This window comes from Cyprinodon tularosa, unplaced genomic scaffold (assembly GCF_016077235.1).
Source record: "Cyprinodon tularosa strain WSP-4 unplaced genomic scaffold, ASM1607723v1 ctg307, whole genome shotgun sequence".
Taxonomy (NCBI): Eukaryota; Metazoa; Chordata; class Actinopteri; order Cyprinodontiformes; family Cyprinodontidae; genus Cyprinodon; species Cyprinodon tularosa.
In genome coordinates, this window is record NW_024039016.1 from 117501 (window position 1) to 138653 (window position 21153).

General features: G+C 37.8%; 1 protein-coding gene across 2 annotated transcripts in view; it reads right to left on the reverse strand.

Annotated features, from left to right (window-relative positions):
• sept8a (septin 8a) overlaps positions 1–21153 on the reverse strand; it is a 57130-nt gene that overhangs the window by 16004 nt on the left and 19973 nt on the right. For both annotated transcript variants that reach the window (XM_038292045.1, XM_038292046.1), the window contains exons 4-8: positions 17790–17976; positions 11275–11436; positions 8812–8908; positions 358–526; positions 86–218 (exon numbers count right to left, since the gene is read on the reverse strand). In XM_038292045.1, the coding sequence (XP_038147973.1) occupies positions 86–218; positions 358–526; positions 8812–8908; positions 11275–11436; positions 17790–17976 (748 nt within the window). The remainder of the gene's footprint in view (positions 1–85; positions 219–357; positions 527–8811; positions 8909–11274; positions 11437–17789; positions 17977–21153) is intronic.

Here is a 21153-nt window from a genome sequence, read left to right on the forward strand (position 1 = left end):
CAAAGGAACCTACAACAAATGGTCAGAATCCTGAAGGCCCTGAACATTAAATAAAGGAGGAGGTACCACAGTTGGTTTCTTTTACCTCTCGTTCCCTTTCTTTGAGTTCTGCTTCAGTTTCTTTCACTTTGTTTACGAACATTTGCCGCATTTCTTCCTCTTTTCGCTGCAGGTCTCCTAGAAACTCTTTCCTTTTGGCCTCATACGTTTCTTGAAGACTGCAGGAACGAAAAGAGCAGACGAAAAATAGAAATGTTATTGTTTCTAAACAATAGAGATTGACATTTGAGACAAACTGCGGTTTTTCTCCCTCTCTGCGTCTCTGCAGACTCAGTTAGCGGGATTCTTTTGGTCTACCTGAAAGGCTGGCTGTCTGGGTCTGTATCTTTAAAGCCCATCTCCTCCAGCTTGCAGCGCCGGTACAGCTCATAGTGGCGAGCGTGTGTTTGCTCCCTCAGATCCTCCATGTTGACTCGGATCAGCATCTCTCGCAGCTTTACAAAGTCACAGTGGCTCTCGTTTTCAACTAAAGGAGAAAAGAAGCAAACATCACATTTAGCACAAAGAGGGTTATTTTTAATACAAGTTACATCAAACGCCAAATTTTTTTTTAGATCTTATTCATATAACTTAGCTTTGTTTAAAATTCAGGCAATATAGACTTATGTAAAAGGAAAACTTCTTTTCTTTTAATTCTTGTCAAATAAATAATAGAAAAAGTGAAATTAATTCATGTTATATAGCTGGAGGTGATTTGTTTTAGTTTTCCTTTATCTTTGCACACATACAAACTGAAAGGGTCCATTCCTGCTCAAGATCATAACAATCTAGAATCTCCTACAGATTTTCGCCATATACTGCCCTTTATTTATCTTCATCAGTATCCCCCCCACTCTTCAGCTATGGCAACACAGAAAATTTGAATAAAAAATGTTACTTGCAGCTATTCCCCAAAAATGGAAAAGCAAAGCACTAAATATTGAAATGTATTGATAAGTTTGCATGTCTTTTTTGCGTGCCTCTTGTGGTTTTACTCCTTGCAGGGAAAACAGTAGGAAGTGTTTTCTGACAGACGGACAGCAGGCGAGAATAAACTGGTTCTGGTCTGAGCAGCATTTCTATTCTGCTGAAGCCTTTAATAAGGGGGACCATCAGTCAAGCAAAACATATGAACTGATCTGGAAGAGTCAGAGTCCTTTCTGATAAAGTTAGAGCTCAGTATGGTTTTATTGGAATTAAATGCACATAGTGGTTAAAACTTTCTTATTCAAGGCTGCTTCAGATACAAAATAATTTTAATACAACAACGGTAGGCAGGACACCATCCAGTATCCTACTTCGCTCCAATAGTTAATGGTCCTACCTAGGGCTGCAACTAACGATTATTTTAAAAATCGATGAATCGGCCGATTATTTTTTCGATTAATCGATGAATCTGACAAAAAATATTTTTTATATTTTATACTCTTTATTCCAAAATAAACATTTTAGACAGAACAAACAAGCACACAAGTACAGGTTCCTCATTAACTGTACTGGTGCAATATGAAAAACAAATGTTTGTGTTAAAACTACGCAAACTTACATGAGAAATGTAGCTGTACATCCACAAAATATAGGCTACTTTGTTTCATAAAGTGCAAAAAAAGACTTTTTTTTTTTTAAAGCCCCTGAGGGGCTCAAACAATAGCCCCCCCATTTCAACAAATGAGGTTTTTTTTTAGACTAATAGAGTTCTGCCTTTTAAGACAGGAAAGTACAGCAGTTAAAGTTGCTACTTGAGAAAATACTGAACCATAGAGATAAAAATAGCCCTGTGATTCAAATTATAAATTGTATTTGGAATAAAAATGAGAGAACTAGGGGTGGTAAAAAACACATCCTCCAAAGACAGATATTTACATGGAAATGTGGCAGATAATTAATTGACATATTACTGATCCTGCTGGATTTTATTCTGCTTTACTTCCATAAATTGCAGGATCTTCTTTACTTTATCTTTGCCAGAAGATTTAAACTTTAAAAGCCTTGCCCTCATAATTTGCAAGTTAATTTATTTATAAAGCAAATATAAACGCTGCTTAAGCCAATTCGAATGAAATTAAAAGTAAAATAAGCCAACCTTATCACTGTCTGTAACCTACTAACACGGTAAGGAAAGCATCAGATGAGCTAACTGAGAAACTAACGTTACGTTTCCCCACTTTAAAACAAAACAAACATGGTGGTTCCGTGCCATGTTAATTTGTTTTGAGAAAAGTTGCATGTTATCACTTTTTTCGCTTTACAAAGCGCAGGCTATTTTAATTATTGTGATCAATTTGCGCCGTCAATCCCGGTGTATGCGCGCTTCATTTGCAGTCTGGACGCTGAGGCTCTGACTTCAGCGCTGCCTGCGGGAGCGGGGGGAGGCGCCCCACGGCAGAGTAGGAATGATACATGCTTTCAGGTAAGAGTCTCCCAAAGTCGCCAGTGACACCGTAAAAAGTCGGCAGATTTGTCGCAAGTCGCTTTTTTGAAAAATAGTCGCTGGAGGGGTCTGAAAAGTCGCTGAGTTGGCAACACTGCACCTGCAGCGCTGGCTCGCTCTGCCGTATTTTTTCTTCTTCCCCCGCTTCAGTCAAGTGGATGTGATGACGGCGGCGGCGGATGACGCATTAATCGCGCGACACAACTAATCGATGATGATATTCGTTGCCAACGCTTTTAAAAGTCGATTTTTATCGATTTTATCGATTCGTTGTTGCAGCCCTAGTCCTACCCCCAAAAATTCATGGCGGTAAAATCCAGTCTGCATTTTCATTCACATCAGAAATCAAACTTGGGCCAGAAGGAAACAAAAAGCTTCGAATGTTTTCCTTGTTTTTCCCTCAGAGTAAGAGGATCAGGGTTTAGCTGGAAAAAGCTCAGTTTCAGAGGCCGCACTAAAAAGGACCGCAGTAAGAGGACAATCTAAAAAGATGGGCTGAATCGCTAATCAGAGTCAATGATCCTCACATCTTTACCCAACGGCCGTGTCTGTAGACTATAAGCAGGACTCCAAGTATCATGAACAGCTCACTTGCCCATGTAGTGGTTTGGGGGGGGTTCTGTTTAAATGCCACCAGAAACGGAAAGCCTTTAACATAGAGAGGTGACCAAATGACCTTTAACCTGCCCTTTATAAATCCTAATAGTCAGGATATTTAACCTTGACTTGTGAGAAACAATAGAAAAGGAGCAAACTGGTAAATTACTGAACAGACAAAACAAGAATGTGACAGATCGATGTTAACAATAAAGGAAAAACACAAAATACCTCCAGAAAACCCAAATTCATTATAAAAACATCCTATAAAACAGCACTACAGATTCTGTTGGCTAGCACCCTGTAAGTGGTAAAAGGAAAAAACAAGGTACAAAAAAAAACAAAAAAACAGCAGCTTTATGGAGGCGCTAAGAGTTCTGAAACTGCCTGCTTATCGGCTTTTTAATAACCTCTCTGTTCTGGTCTCCTACTGAGGGCTAAATAAAGGCCAATCCTCTGACTGGCTGCAGATCAGAGCACCGAAGCAAGGAAATCTGCTGACACAGAGGAGGCTTTTTACCCCTGTGCTAACATGCATCCTGGGTGATCCAATCACACATGAAAACTTCAAACTACTGAAAGTGAAAACTAAGGAACGAGAGAGGAAGGAATTTACACCAGTGACCGCATCCAACATTTAAAGGACCACCTGCTGACGCGATACGAGTCAGTGCAAGAATCATAGTATCAACAGTGAAGTCATGATGCTCAATCGTTGTCTTTTTTTCCTCAGAGTAAAATTGTAAAACAAAGATTACTATAGTTATATTAAACACTGTTTATTTACGAAGTAGAAGAGGAATTTCACTAATTCCTCACATGATCACAATTTCACAAACAGTCTGAGTAGAAATACCCTCAGCAAATCTTACAGCCATAACAAGGCTTCTATAAATGTAATTCTATATTTCTAATTCTGACACTGCTCTTAGTAGAATTAGTGGAGTTAATTTAAACTGGCTAATATCTGACATCGGTCCAGCTTGTAAACCTAACTTTCAATAGGGCAGAGGAAAGCTCCCCTAAGGCTTTATCTTTTCCTCCTTTATGCTTTGCTAAAAACAGTTTAACTTGAATTTGGGGGAAAAAAAAAAACATCCCATTGTAACACAGTTATTCACTAAAAGCATCTATACCCTGAAAAGTATCAGTACTCAAACACTGTATCCAGATAATACAAGTATTGTTTGAATATTTTTGCTATTTTTAAATTATTCTCATCTTAAAAGGAAAAACACCTCAAAGGACCTTAAAATATTGCCAAATGGTGTTATATCTGGGTTATTCATCTTGCATGATTTCCATACTTATTTAAAGGTATAGTGCAGGTAACTGCGAATCTTTTGGAAAGTAAGTGTGTATGAGTGATGCAAAGAGCAACTTTTCAACAGAGCATGCACGAGGAGAAATGGGCTCGTGCACGCTCTCGCATGCATTTGATAGGCGTTCCCTCGTAGGGGCGGGTACAGGGTTGAGCATGTGCATGTTTTTTTTTTTCAAATGGAGAGGGCGAGTCTTCTCAAAAATTCATGAAAATCCTCCACTATACCTTTATAATTGAAAAGACGAATCTTTCATGTTAGAAATGTGTGGCATTTTTTAGTCCCCAATTCATCAGAAATGGTGTCAGGTATCAAATAGTGTCTGGATGTCATTTCCAATTAACATGAACTCAGAATAAAATTAAAATAAAACCAGCAGCTTAGAATTTAAAATAGGTTTGCAGGTGTCCAGATGGTTAAGGCAGATTTGTCCTGGAGAAAAGTTGTTTGATCAGAGAAAACAAATAACTGAGCTCTTTGGCTATAGGAGAGGAATAGTTTGAAGGAATAAAAGCAAGGCTTTGGAATCTAACACCACTGCAGCAATGCTAAAACACGACATTGGTAGCATCAAACAGAGGGTCTGTTTCACTGCATAATAGGTGGAATGATACAGCTAGTTCACCGTCTTATGATTTGACTTTATCTCAAAGTCCATTAGGGATGGAACGGTTTCTGAAAACCGTTCGGTTCGACTGTCTCGGTTCGATTCGCATGTGTTGCGTTCGGTTCATGCACTGCTCCTTTTTCTCATAGGCGAAGCGTGTTCACTCCAGAGCAGAAGGTGGCGGTACTGCGACCAAAGCCAACCACCAGTAGTAAACAATAAGAAGAAGCAAAGCAGCGTATGGGACCACTTTGCATTTAGAGTGACCTACGATGACGGCGGAAAGAAAGTTGTGGATAAAAACAGTGTGCAAGCATTGTGCAACAGGTTTTGTTTATGCTAACAGCAACACGACCAACACGTCAGGCTAACAATCAACATATACCGAACCGAAAACTGTGAACCGAACCGTGGATTTTGTGAACTGTTCCACCCCTAAAGTCCATGCCAGGAAGCAGAACCATTTATTAGAAGAAAGTCATGGTAGAATGAATTAAGTCTTTCTTAGTAAATTATTCTCACATTTCAACATCTAAATAAACATAATCATCAGTTAAATACACTTTTTTGTCATTTCTATGAATTGCCTGATCAACAATCCATTGCTTGTCTCAAAGCAGCACATTAACATAAACCTAGAATAAGAATGAATTCCTGCTTCCTGATATCCATTTTCACACGCACCACTAGAAAAATGTTGTTTTCCTGCATAAAAAGGGCTCAGCCATTGGGCTTTAGAGTGGAAACCTCAGATGTCTGCTGTATGTTACAGATGTCAGGAAGCACAGAGATAACAGAGCCATGAGATCCTCAGGAAAGACAAGCAGACTCACTAAGCTCCCTGCAATTACTCTTTTGGTCACAACATAGTCCTTCCTCTGTCTCTCCTCGAGGGGATGGAAATTTCTCATGGCTCTTTTCAAGAGGCTACATAACCAATCTATATGACATCTGGCATGAACAAACGGTATTCACTGACGGGGATCTTTGTTTCAGTCAATAAACAGCAGCAGAGCACAAGGCGGCTCCTGTCCTCCAACCGTCTGTTTTCACATTTAGTTTACAAAGTTTTTAAAACAGTTATCAAATGAAATGAAAGAAGTAAAAGAGTGAATTAATTATAACACGACAAACACATACGACAAGAAATGAGGCAGATTTGAGGTTTGTTACACGCAGTTTAGCTGTGGTTCATGAATTTTAAAGCAAAAAAAACAAAAACATGTTAAATTTTTTCAAAGTAGTTTTTACAGAAGGTTCAAAAAGCTATTTTCAAAAGGCTGTTTTCAATCACCATTAAACTGTAACAGTGCTGTCCCTTTATCGGGACACCAGGAAAAAAAAAAACTATCGTCCAGGAAACGCACAGTAGGCTTCATATAAAAACAAAGAGCATCCTCTGAGGGTTGAAGAATGAGGAGGGCTGGAGCTTAACGTGAGAGGAAAACAAGAAGGGTTCGGCCAGAAGGAGCAGTAAACCAAGGAAAGAGGGGACACAGTTCCTGCGAGGAGCTCCCTCATGAGTACTAATATTCTCACAGCGTACCTCTGTGTCACATTATTAAATCAAAATGTTTACCAGCACTGACAAATGCAAAGGAATGAGAAGTGGGAAAAGAAAACCCCTAAGAAAGCTGACGTTAGTGGTGACATCTCTATGAGAGGCATTCTATGTGAAGAGTTTAACCCTGGACAGACACAGACATTTATACATAAAATAATATAAAGACTTAAAGTTTATTTAACCTTTTGCACTTTCACTATGTGGTGCAGGAAATGACACGCAGAGCATCAACTGAGTATAAATAAAGCCACAGGTAATTGACACAGATGTCCGAGTTGAACAGTCTATAAAAACCACAAGTGCTCTCCACTGCAGCTAATGCACTGTAATGATGAAGGAGCTTTTAAAGACCAGACTGGTTTTAAAAAACAGACAAACGAATAAGCAAAATGGAGAAAACTGTTATAGACATTGAACCTATACAGCTATGATATGGCAATGTTTGTTTTAATACTATTGCATAACTGTTGCACAATATCTGAGCTTATTTGTTTACATCACTATTTTATATCCAGTTCCCTACTCATATTTAGTGCAGAAGCTACTGTGTGCTCTGCATGTATTGTATATTGGCTTACCTACCTGAGAATCCTGCTCTTTATTATCACAGCATAGAAACTTCTGAAAAATTGGATTAACTTTCTTCATAACAAAAAGAAATGTCAGGTTAAAAAGGTGTTTGGAACGATTACAGGCACATCAGACGATTGCCATAAAATGCACATCGTGATTCTAATTTACTTTCAGGTAGATGAGATTAATTCTTAATTGTTTAGTAAATTATGAATAATACTTCATAACAGCACTAATAGCTTGATAAGCTGCTCTCTTAAGGCTGATTTATACTAAAAAAAACAGGTTGTGTGTGTGTCGCAGTGAATGCAAATATGCCCCACCCCCTCTGCTGACCCTATGCTGCATCTCTCAAAAATTGTAGGCGACCGCAGACAGGAGGCCTCTGACTGCTCAAATCTACATCCACTCTACTCTATGCATACTTCCTGTTTGGTACCTTAACCGCCATTGCAGAAAACGACTCGCGAAGATGGACCAGCTAGAAGAGCGAGGTGCGAGAACGCTGGGACCCTTTTTCCACCTGGATCTCCGCCCTTTTCCACCCTCATGCCCCTCCGTTGTCACACAACCTTGCCCCCACTTCCTTACCGCCTCAGCCGTATCTAGACCCACAGCTAGTTCGGTATTGTCCCTCTTGCGTTGTGGCATAGAATAGCAAGGCGCGGACCACACTTCAATATTGGGCATAAATCAAAAATATCTGCAACAAGCTCACTGCGAGACACTGCTGCGGGAGGATAACCAGCCCTTAGACATTGTTCATTAAGGGAAACGCTCTAACGATTGCAAATACACCTTCACACTGGCATGCACAAAATACATTGATCAAAACAAATCTTTTTTACAAAAACTGCTTGATTCTACATTGAATTAAACAAAAATGGCTTTAGAATAAAATGCACACCTTGGAGAAGCTGATTCAGAGGCATTTACCTCAGGCTCCAAAAACCCCACAGAGTTCAAATTAACTTTTTTGGATATCAGTGCTTATTATTAGGGCTGAAGCAATTAATCAGATTAATCGATCACTGAAATAATCATCTACTAATTTCGTAATCGATTAATTGTTAACTGGAGTGTAGGGACTCCAACACGTGTCTTGAGCTGACAGAGCGACCCCACCTGGAGCAACAATTATACCAAAAGTGTAAAAAGAAAAAATATGAAAATTTTGCATTAAAGATAAAAATCTTTTTCTACTGTCATTATGCTCCATCCAGAATTAATCGTTTAATTGGAAAAATAAACAGAATCATCGATTTGCAAAATAATTGTTAGTTGCAGCCGTAACTGTTATGTCAACTATGGTGTTTACTTTATGATATTCAGGCCTCACTGCGCAGAAAAAAAAATGTTATTCAGTCTTTTGTGTTTTTAATTCAGTACTTTCTGCCTCTTCGAAAGCTTAAAAACGTCCGACCAAACCTGTTCTATCCCAGAATTTGTATTTGTCGTGTTTCACGTCTCCCAAGTTTTGAAAATCACCTGGCATTTTTAAAATACTGCAGTGTGAAAAAGCCCAAAACTATAAAATGAAATGGTAGTGTTAATAACACACTCCAGTTCAGTACTCCATCTGTGCTGTATATTGTTTATTACCAGCTAACACTAGTGAACACATCCCACAAAGCCATGTTGGTTTGCGTGTGAATGAACCTTGGTGAGCCGCTCTTACCTTGCACCACTCCCCAGGGGTACTGTCTGGCCCTCACTGTTTTGTTCCCCACTTTGACCTCTTCCACGCTTCCAACCACAGCAAATGGAAGATGGGCCTGTGCAAAAAAAAAAAAAAAAAAAAAAAAGATTCAATGAGGTTTACTAAAAGTCTACAGGTTCAGCTGTAGCCTTTAAAATCATTTTTATTTTTTTCCATCCAGATTAAGACCATAGAAATGGTCATACATGAAAAAGTTCTACAATCTTTCAATAAGCGTTAAGCCTCAGATAAGGCTGTTTTTACACACTTCATAGGGAGTGACCATGTGAAAAACATGCCTGATACGCTGCCTCAAGAGTTGGATGGAGAGCTGAAATCAGCTGGTGGGTGTGGACACTGATGGAACAGATTATAAGTAGGAAAGGTGAGTACACAAAAAAGAAAACATAGGGAAATGGATATACTCTCTCATTTATGCATTTCAGCATAAGGATGTGTCGCAAAACTACATACACGCCATCATAGAAAAAGAAGAAAAACAGAAAATTGGTACAACAAAAGAAAAAAAAAATTCTAAGATGGTTTTAACACCTTTGAAAAGTTAATTTGCAGTATTTTCAATTCAGTTTATTTCTATAGCGCCAATTCACAACACATCATCTCAAGGCACTTTACAGTTCAACCAGATCATACAATCAAATTGATTTAGTTTTCTATCTCAGGAAAACCAGTTGATTGCATCGACTCATTGACTCATTGACTCATTGACTCATTGACTCAAATGCAGTCCCTCACACTAAGCATGCTTGTAGCGACAGTGGAGAGGAAAAACTCCCTTTTAACAGAAAGAAACCTCCAGCAGAACCAGGCTCAGTGTGAGCGGCAATCTGCTGAGGCCGACTGGGGTTCAAGGAGACAGAAGCAGAGATACAAAAAGCAGCTGTAAAAGGCAGCCCTATCCAGGAAACACACAGTCAGGCAGACGAGCTCCGAGCCAGAGGATGAAGAGAGCACATCCAGATGAGCTGTAAAGCCAGACTGAAACTCTTCAAAAAGTTCATTATGATTTAAGTGATCGCACGCTTGTTTGGCAACTACTTTCTCAAGAATTTTAGGTATGCGTTAATTATTAAAAAAAAATGTTAGCCTACAGGCAAAAATATTATTTTTGTAGTCAAATGGACATTGTATTAAACTTTGTATTTTGTTAGTAGGGCTGAAACAATCGGATTTATCGATTATTGCATTAATTGTCAACTAATTGAGTAATCAATTAATTGTTAACTGGAGTATAGAGACCGTAAAACATGCCTTTAAACAGACTGACCCACTTAGAACAGTAATTATCCCAAGATTGTTAAAAAAAAAAAGAGAAATTATATATATATATATTGCATTTAAGAATTTTTTTTAGATTTAGATTAATTTTGCATTTAAGATTTTTACTCAATGTGCTCTATCCAGAGCTCCTCAAGTGGAAAAGTTTGAGTTTCACTTGGTTTAATTTAATAAAAAATCTTCTTTAAGGAACCTTTGGCTGTCCAATTATTAATCAATTAATTGATTTGCAAAATTATTAATAGTACAATTTTATTGAAAGAAGTTAAGGGAAAAGGTAAAGAACACTTTGAAAGATACTCCACACATCTCGTGACATCTTACAGTGGAGGCAGTGTGATGGTGTGGGGGAGGAGCCAATCTTACAGTTAAAACATCAACTAACATCATTGAAATTTTCCCATTAAGGTGTTTCCATCTGAAAGAGAATCCAGAGGTAGTAGTGATCCTAGAGGAGACCATTATCCTGCAGGATGTCAACCTCAGAAGAGCAGGAAGAGCTCCAGGATCTAACAAGTTCTCCACCTCATGTCTGAGAACCTGAGAGCTTCATGTGTTTCTGGAGCTGTGTGGTGGTTTGTTCTGTTGTGCATATGATGCTCCACCATCGTCCCAATCCCAACAAATCTCCGTCATGGGTATAACTACTGCTCGTTGCCTGTAGTCATAAGTGTTTTCCTGACGGATCACCTGCATCTTCTCTCTTCTTTGGGTCAGTTTCTATTCTATCCTGTGATCGTCCATCTCTGTGAGGTTTGCCTTATTCAAACAACATAGATACGAACTATAATAATAAATACCTTTATATTGCTTAAAAAGAACGAAGCTAATGATGAACAAAAAAGGCTAATTATCTACATAAATGTGGTATAGTAGGATCATCCAATCACAAAGAAGCTTGAAACAAAGTGAAAAGCAACAGAGGAACACTGTTCTGTGGGATCTTTGGGAGAAATTACTTTAATGTGTTACTCACCACTAATGGATAAACATCAAATTAATGGAAGCAAACACATTCTCTAAATGTCTTAAAGTAATATTTTGACTGACTGATTCAGTCTTTGTCATTTTTTGCGATATGGAAATAGTTTTAGCACATGATATAATCCCCATTACGAAAGCATAGCAATATTGGTAACTTACGTTCATCGAGGAGTTGATCTCACTGACAGCTTCGTCGTCTGTCGGGAACTGATAGATCTGGACGCCATTGCTCACCAGCTCACTCATTATCTTGATTTTGAATTTGTGAAGCTCGCTCTTGGAGATTGTGTCCGCTTTGGCAATAATGGGAATTATGTTGACCTAAAAACAGGATCAAGACAGGAAGAGAATTACACTATGGAACACAGTTTTAGTTATTTACGTGAATCTAAGTGCTTCTATAATTTATGTCTGCATGAAGAAACTCAACATCCTCCATGATGATTGGATCCCCCTCTAAATATTTGCATAAATAAGTTTCTTTTAGGTATTTCTTTTATATCCAGTCTGTAAATGAAGTAAATCTAGTTTATTAACATAACTGTCATTGTCACAATAACAAGAGCCGTTTATAAATCCAATAAAATATATACAGCATTAGCTATGTAACTTTTCAGGTTAATAATGCTAATAATAATAATAATACTCTTTTTAGAAACCTATGTCTTCCTGTATCTTTAAAGGTATATATATATATATATATATATATATATATATATATATATATATATATAATATGAAACAAGCATACAAACCCATCAATTTAGGCAAAAATATTTCAAATAAATAACCCTTCATCCCATCTTTCTCAAATGTGCAGTAACATAATTGATAAAATCTTTTAAAATGTTACAGACGAGGCTGGAAAAGAGCAGAGTTCATCTCTCCTCCACACAGAGGGAGCAGGATGATAAAAATCATTAAGAAAAAAAAGGTTAAGGGTTAAGAAAAAAGCCAAGTCTGGGTCACCAGGTCAACAGGAAAACATTCCAAGTCTTTTTTAAAGATGTTCACCTCGGGTAAATATAATCCTGTTTTGTATTTAACCATGACGCATATCAAACATGCAGCAAAGATAAACAGAAAAGGTTTGGTAAAAAGCGACAATTACAGCGAACTGCGATTATAAAAACAAACTGCATTCCATGAAGCATCAGCTACAGATGTGCAGGAATAAACAGCATCTGTCTGCATTCTTCTATACAGCAGCTTTCCTAAAAATCTATCTGGAATGATGTGAAGACCCCCACAGATCCACTCTAATCAGTCCCATAGTGAGCCTCTGAGAAAAAGACAGCGCTCATTAGGACTCAAATTACAATCTCATCACACTTTATTGGATCATTAATCTGCAGCTGAGAACCCCAGCATCCTGTGTTAACCACTATTTAAAACAAAAAAAAATAAATAAAAAAACATGTTCACTAATTGCTACCCAGCGCTGATAACAGCCCTGTGTGACGGCTGACACAGATAGAGGAGAAGATGGCCGAACACATAGATGGAAGGAGGAGGGGGCAGTGACGCTTATTCGCTTCCCACAGCCGGGTTTTCCCAGCTGAACAGAAAGATTTCCAAAATAGCTCAGTTTGCTGTGAACAAGCATGACCACCAGCTGGAAATACATTTCAGCTGCAGGAAAACCAACAGAAAAATAGCCTGAGTTTAAGTTTCTGACATTTTTTTATTCCAAAACATGAGTAATTATTTTCATTTTAACCTCCTTCATACAACAGAGTATTATTATGATAATGATACTTTCAGAGAATGAGCTTTGAGTTTTTTCATTCCTAGATTTTTAACAAGAAACAACTTTCATGAAGGATGTCAATTGTCTTTTTAAAACTAACTTTATACCGAAAACACCTCTGGGAAATGCTTGTATATTACATGTAATATCTTAACCATGTCCGACAGCATTGGGAGTAAAAATAAATCAAGTTATTATCAAGTTCAATAAGTGTTATTTAGTCTTAAACATCATTAATCCACTTGATCTTGTAAACTAGTTTGCCTATTACAGTTAGTTAATCGTATTTAAATAGCATAAAAAAAATTATTGATTCCCTCAACTCTGAATTTTATATTAGGAAAATTATTTCTTGAGCTATTTTTTATTGAAAACTATCCGAAGAATTGATAATTTTCTAACACACGCCCACTCTACAGGCTGTTAAACTAATCCGTTTTTTTTCCTGCTTAAATAAAAAAACATTTCAAGGTTTGTGAAGAAAATCTATTTAAAAAAACAGCTGCAATGTGGTTATTTCCTTATTTTCTTTGCTGCCATATATAGACTACATAAAGAACCAGCTATAATTGTTAAAAGTTAACCAAAGATTTATATCCTCCACTGACACATCAATATGAAATTATTACAGGAGGTCAGCGAGTCGGTGTGTTGGAGTGTTTCTCATGAGCCTCTAGAGGCGAAGGCAGGACGCAGAAAAGAGCAGCAGGCTGAATAGTTGGAGGTGAATTGGATTTTAGTAGGCAGGAAAACAGAGACTGATGAAGGTAAAAGTATAGTAAAAAATGCTTTGAACTTCAAAAGCGTACATAAGAGAAGAAATGGAAAAAAATGTAACTGTTTTATATAATCAACATTAAAAATATCAAAATTCTCCAGATTTTATTCTATCTGTATATCTTAAGATATACGAGACAAATCTAAACTTCAGCTCAGGTAATTGATTCCGTTCTCACAACATTTGGCTGCTTTCTCTGTGCTTATTTGTCAACAGAAGGTTGGTAAATGTTATGTGCCAGGATTTGATGATTCTATTGGCAGTTAATGAGAGCAGTGAAGCTCAGCGGTCAGCACTACTGATGCCCAATAAATTCTAAATGAGGATTTCTTCATGTTTTTTTAAGTGAGAGCAGGTTAAATCTACGCTCTAAGCTCCCCTTGTGTAGTTAAGATGCAGAACAATGAAGAAATAAAAAAGAAAATACAATAAAAATGTTAATAGACAGTTTTTTTTTAACTTACTAAATATTAATTTCCTTAACAGATAATTAGATTTCTGTTCCTTGAGAGTAGAGTTTGCTTAAGGAAGCAGGCACGGCTATGAATAGTATCAGGAGGTATTTGGCAGACATGCATTGAATGTTGGCAGAGGTAAAGCAGCAGGTTTTAGTTACACCATCTCCATCTGGTTTTCTGGAGTTATTTGTGCATGGGCAGAAAAACGACCAGCTCGAATACGGCCTCAGTCATTTCTGCAGCAGTGCTGTCAGCAGCCATAACAATGAAACAGTGTGAAGGAAAAATCTCAGAGCGAGACGCTCTGCATCCAACTAATGACCCAACAAATATTTGATTACCGAAACGATTATATTATTTGCATGCACTACTTTTAATTCCCACCAAAATATAAACTATTCAGGAAAAAATACAGCTAAAAATATGTCAAATACAGTTGTGAGTTTTCTGTCATTTAAAATCAAACTTATATTCACTGATTTTAAATTAGGTTCTGCCTATTTTGAGGAGATTATTTGCAATAAATAGTGTGAAGGTAATAATGCCAGGGGTTGCACGTCTGGTCAGCTACACTGAGCACAGATGCAACAAGACAGATCGTCCACCAGCCAATACTGTGTCTAATAAAACTGGCACATGAGCAACGAACAAACCACAATCGATGCGAGTCTGACTGTGACTATTGACCAGCATACAGCTGAGTATCGACCTGCAAACATGTCAGTTCAAGCTATGTGAAAGTGGAACTTAAAGTTCATTAGAGGAGCTGCTATATGGATCATTTCTAAAAGGTACAAATAGCTTCTTTTTTTTTAGGAGGAAACATGTTTTTATTATAGTCTAAAGAAAAGTGAAAAAAAACCTAGAGATGAACTGAGACTACAGCAGCAGATTTATGCTTCATAAATCTTGATTGTTGATTAATTGGCTGGTTGAAAAGACAAAAATCTAATGCTTTTTTAACCGTTCTCCAGGATTAACCCTCTTGGTTTGTTGTGATTAATGCTAATCTTGCTAGGATTGTTCCTAAATCTTGCTAAAGTTTGTTTTGCAAGCATCTTTATATTAGAACATCAATAAAATCTTTCATAACTGCAGGGCATTGATGCAGACTGCTCTCTGTCTCACACATTATTGCAACCCATCTGGTCATTAACTAAAAAGATGATTCATTATGACAGAAAGGCTTATTAAAGCCCTTAGATGTCGTCACATCAGAGCTTTCTTAGGTCTTAAAATGTAATCCACTGGTCATTTCTCTTTATATAGAAAATTATTTAGTATCTTATGATATAATACAATTTCAGGTTTTTAAACAAATGTTGAAAGTTAGCTAAAAGCTGTCTTATTATAATAGTAAATTAAATGTGGAGTAATTAATCTTCTTAGCTGCTTATTTGTACTAAAAAGTTTCACACTAGAACTTGGAGGATTTTTTTTAAATTAGCTTATTTTAGTGATGCTGTACTTTTGTTTCATTTCAAGTATTAAGGGACTGTTGGCGACATTATCAGACAACTGTGAAGAATGCTAAGTGGGAAAATCTGTCTAATAGTATCCTAACTGTCACAAACTGCATGTTTTGTTGAGATTAATTGACTCTGCTCATAATGTGAAAAGGGCTGCTGATACAGAGGCCTCTCCTAGTGCTTGTAAAAAAAATAATACATTCTTCACTTTTCATTGATAAAGTCTCTTCTGCAAAGGTTCTCATCTCCCCTGCTGCTTACACCCCACCAATCTCTGTCACCTGCTCTGATGTTTTTGACCAGATCAAGCCTGTGTCTCTGTCCTGTCTAGAGGAGAGTGTTGGTTGGTTGAGGCCCTCAGGTTCTCCGAATGATGCTGCCCCTCCTCGATTTATTATTATTATTATTCGATATATTGTTTATTATTTCAAGAGGTCTTCCCTACTGTTGGAACCCCTGTTCTTCCACGTATTAATAGCAGTCTGCCAGGTGTGGTCCCTGTATATTTTAAACATGCAGTTTTACAACCTCCAATTTAAAAAACCCAAATTCCGGCTGATCTCTGAAATGCCTCGAGAAGATAGTTTGCACTCGGTTAAAGGCCTTATTAAAAGAGGTTTTCCAATTCGGATTTTAGATCAATTAATTAATCGATGCACAACTCCGAAGCAGCTTTTGACTGTATTATTCCTGAGCTTTTAGATTAACCTGCTGCATTCGACACTGTGGAACACAAAGTCTTGATCTCTCGTTTGGAGCAGTCGGTGGGCATCAGGAAGGCTTCAGGTCATGTTTGGGTGATCAAACTTTCTGTGTCAGCCTTAGTGACTATTTCTTCCTCTGCTCCTGTGTTTTGCGGGGTTCCCCAGGGCTCGGTCTTGGGTCCTGTCTTGTTCTCTCTCTATTTGCTCCTGCTCAGATCCATACTTAAAAAGAATTTTTATGTATGGATCCGAGCAGGATTGCTATGCAGATGACAGTCAAATTTATGTCCCTCTTAAAAAAGAAAGATGCCTTAATCAAGAGCCATGTCGACATAAAGTCCTGGATGTCTCTGAACTTTTTAAACGTAAATGAAAAAATACTTAAAAGATGATGTTTAGTGGCAGCACTGAAACAGATCTGGGCTTTTTGGCCCAGCCTATCAAACCCATCATTACTAACCTGGGGGTAAAAGTGGACGCAGGTCTTTGACAGCCAGATCAGGGCTGTTGGTAAATCAAGTTTTTATCATTTGAGGCAGAAGGCCAAAATAAAGCCAATTCTTTCAAGGCAACAGTTTGAAATGGTAATTAACACCTTTGTTACCAATCAGCTGGAATACTGCAATGCCCTCTATGTGGGGGTTGGTGCCTCCTCCATCTCCCGCTTCCAGATGGTTCAAAAAGCTGCAGGACACCTTTTAACTGGCACAAGCAAATATGACTACATCTCCATTTTAGCTTCACTCCACTGGCTGCCCATATATTTTAGATTTCATTTTAACATAATTGTATTTGCTTTTAATTCGAAAGGTCTTGGCCACCATGCCTCTACATCCTTATACACCTACCAGCTCTCACGGGTCAGCTGCTCCTGAGAGAGCCTCAAACTACGGCATTGCAGCTCCAAACCTCTGGAAAAACCCACTTCAGCACATCAGGCAGCCCGCTTCTCAGACTGCTTTTAAATCCCTTTTTTTAAAAACACACCTTTTCTCTTTGGATTTGGACACATAGAAAGACAGTGGGCTTTATTTAATCACTTTCTTCCTTTAATCTTTACCTTATTGTATTACTTTGGTTGTGTGAATGTTACTTTTACTCATGTTTGAGATGATTTGTCCTTTATCTGTTATGTTTTATTTATTTGTCTGTACACAACTTTTGTCAGGTGGGGTTGTTTTATTAGGAGCCGAAATAATGGGTTGGATTCTTGTAAAGGAGCCTTTTAGTTCTTACTTGTTTCCATGAGCATAATATGTGACCTTTTCAAAGAGTTTGTTTTCAAGAAGAGTAACAGAAACAACAGGAGTTACCTCCAAAATCCTTGGAGGTAACTCTATATGAACAAGAGGAAACTTTAGTAATTTCTCTTTCAGAAAAAAGCATCATCAATCTGACATAAACAGACCAGGAATCCCAGGTCATTGAAATAAACGCCATTCAAAGTGAAGGAGAGGTTTGGGTTTCAGGTAAGCATGGCTGGAGGGTAAGAGGGTGTGTGTCCCCTGTGTATACCTTGCTGTCCAGTTTCTTCATTGTGACGAGGTCCAGGGACTTAAGGGAGTGTCCCGTTGGGGCGATGAAATAAAGGCAGATGTGGATCCTGGTGTCGTGGTAGTTAAACAAAGAGCGTTTGATCTTCAGCTCTTCCTGGAGATAGTTTTCGAACTGGGTGTCAATGTAGTCCACAATTGGCTTGTAACTGTGGACAGAGCCAAAAAAAAAACTGGAATTATTCCTTTCTGCTAAAACAAAATATTTTTCTTTCCATTCATATGTTAGTAATGAATATGTAGGAAAATTTGAACATGTAGCTGAATTAGGGCTGCAACAACGAATTGATAAAATCGATAAAAATCGACTTTTAAAAGCGTTGGCAACGAATTTCATCATCGATTAGTTGTGTCACGCGATTATTGCGTCATCCGCCGCGCCGTCATCACTGCCTCTTGACTGAAAGAGGAAGCAAAAAAAATATGGCAGAGCGAGTCAGCGCCGCAGGTGCAGTGTTGCCAACTCAGCGACTTTTCAGACCCCTCCAGCGACTATTTTTCAAAACAGCGACTAGCGACAAATCTGGCAACTTTTTTCGGTGTCACTGGCAGCTTTTGGAGACTCTTACGTGAAAGCATGTATCGTTCCTACTCTGCCGTGGGGCGCCTCCCCCACCCCAACCGCGTTTTCCCGCAGGACTCCCTCTCAGCGCTGCAGTCAGACCCTCAGCGTCCAGACTGCAAATGAAGCGCGCATGCACCGGGATGGACGGCGCAAATTGATCACAATAATTAAAATAGCCTGCGCTTTGTAAAGCGAAAAAAGTGATAACATGCAACTTTTTTCAAAAGAAATTAACATGGCACGGAAGCACCATGTTTGTTTGGTTTTAAAGTGGGGAAACGTAACGTTAGTTTCTCAGGTAGCTCATCTGATGCTTTCCTTACCGTGTTAGTAGGTTACAGACAGTGATAAGGTTGGCTACTTATTTTACTTTTAATTTCATTTGAATTAGCTTAAGCAGCGTTTATATTTTCTTTATAAATAAATTAACTTGCAAATTATGAGGGCAAGACTTTTAAAGTTTAAATCTGGCAAAGATAAAGTAAAGATGATCCTGCAATTTATGGAAGTAAAGCAGAATAAAATCCAGCAAGATCAGTAATATGTCAATTAATTATCTGCCACATTCCCATGTAAATATCTGTCTTTGGAGGATGTGTTTTTTAGCACCCCTAGTTCTCTCATTTTTATTCCAAATACAATTTATAATTTGAATCACAGGGCTATTTTTATCTCTATGGTTCAGTATTTTCTCAAGTAGCAACTTTAACTGCTATACTTTCCTGTCTTAAAAGGCAGAACTCTTCTAGTCTAAAAAAAACTCATTTGTTGAAATGGGGGGGCCTATTGTTTGAACCCCTTAGGGGCTTTTAAAAACAAAAATGTCTTTTTTTGTGCTTTATGAAACAAAGTACCCTATATTTTGTGGATGTACAGCTACATTTCTCATGTAAGTTTACGTAGTTTTAACACAAACATTTATTTTTCATATTGCACCAGGACAGTTAATGAGCAACCTGTACTTGTGTGCTTGTGTGTTATGTCTAAAATGTTTATTTTGGAATAAAGAGGTTAATATAAAAAATATTTTTTGTCCGATTCATCGATTAATCGAAAAAATAATCGTCCGATTCATCGATTTTTAAAATAATCGTTAGTTGCAGCCCTAAGCTGAATAAACGAACCAAGAGAATTATGCTTTCATTGCTGGATTTTCTGATCCTATGCCAAGATCCCAGCTTAGAGTTGCACAGCTCAACTCTGATGAAAATGAATTTACAAACATCTCACTGAAACACTACAAATCACCCTGCCATCTCTCTCTGGGATGTAAAATATGAACTATTCAGTTTCATGATGTTTTCTCATGAGAAGTTGAAACCTGCAGCTAAAAAAAAAATCAAACCTATTCCTGTTGTCGAAAACTCTAGAAATAAAATTAGAATAAAGAACAGACTAAATGCAACATAAAAAAAAAAAATAAGTTGTTAAAACATGTAAAATGGACCCATCAGTTCAGTAGTTCAGGATGGCTAAATATACTCTTGAACACATGGATCAAAAGAACTGATTGGCTCCATACAAAGATGTTGGCAATGCAGCTGCACCATTTATCTGCAAGCTAATTTCACTAAGTTTTACTTCAACTTCTACAGAAAGATGAAAAATAAATAGCGTTTTTTTTCCGTACAATGGAGCGCATCTCACTATAAGCCGCGCCTACTAGCTTTTTTGAAAAAATAAAAAATAAAAAAAATGGAAATGTACATATATAAATATATAATCTGCCCCGGGCTATAAGCTGGTGATATCAACTGAACCGTCTCCAAACCATACCTGTAAAGTAGCTATACATATGGCCCCTTGATTAGGGACGAAGAAGAACGCTAGCTCCCATTAGCTTGCTGGCTCGAAGCAGTAAGAGCTTCAAATGAAAGATGGGGCTTCATCAGCTCTTTATTTCTGTTCTGCAGGAGTTGAGCACAGTCTCCTCATTGGTCTGACATCTTTAAAGCGGCAAATAGATGTCAAAATGTGTTATTTCGAGACATTTGACCTCCGTTGTGCCTACTAGAATGTTTTTTTGTTAAAAATGAAAATTAGACACTTATTTTTCCCCCTCTTGCAGTTAGGAAAAATCCACAGAGAAGCTGCGCCTGCCTATAAGCCGCATGGTTCCAAGCATAGGGGGGGAAAAATAAGCGGCTTACTGTATAGTCTAGAAAATACGGTAGTTTTGTATAGTATATATGCAAAATGATAAAAGATACATAAATATAAAAAATAAAACACTTAAGATTTTCAAAGCTCTGTGCAGTTTGTATTATAAAGGTAATAATTTTCTGTCAAAAGATGCATCCAGGAAACAAATAGTATAAAAACATAAGATTAAGGATGGGAGTAAATAACTATATTCTAACTGAATAATAGAAGTCCAAGACTGAACTACTTGATAGAAGAAAAAAAAAAAGTGAGTAGCCCTAAATACAATCACCGTATTTTCACGACTATAAGGCGCACATAAACGTCTTTTTTTTCCCTCAAAATGTGCGGTGCGCCCTATGTGTGTTGTAACTGCGACTTTTGAGACCACCTCATTGAGGAGATGATGAAAGAGTGGCTGAGGGAGGTGAATGTATGGAGACCAGGTGTTTTTTTTCCACTCATCACCATCGCTGTTAATATGTGACTCCATGCATGCCCATCTCACAGCTGATGTGAAAAACATGGGGACACAAATTAATGCTGTGCCTGCTGTTATTCAACCGCTCGACATCGGTGTGAACCGGAAGCAGCAGGTGCAGCAGAAGCAGCAAGTTTA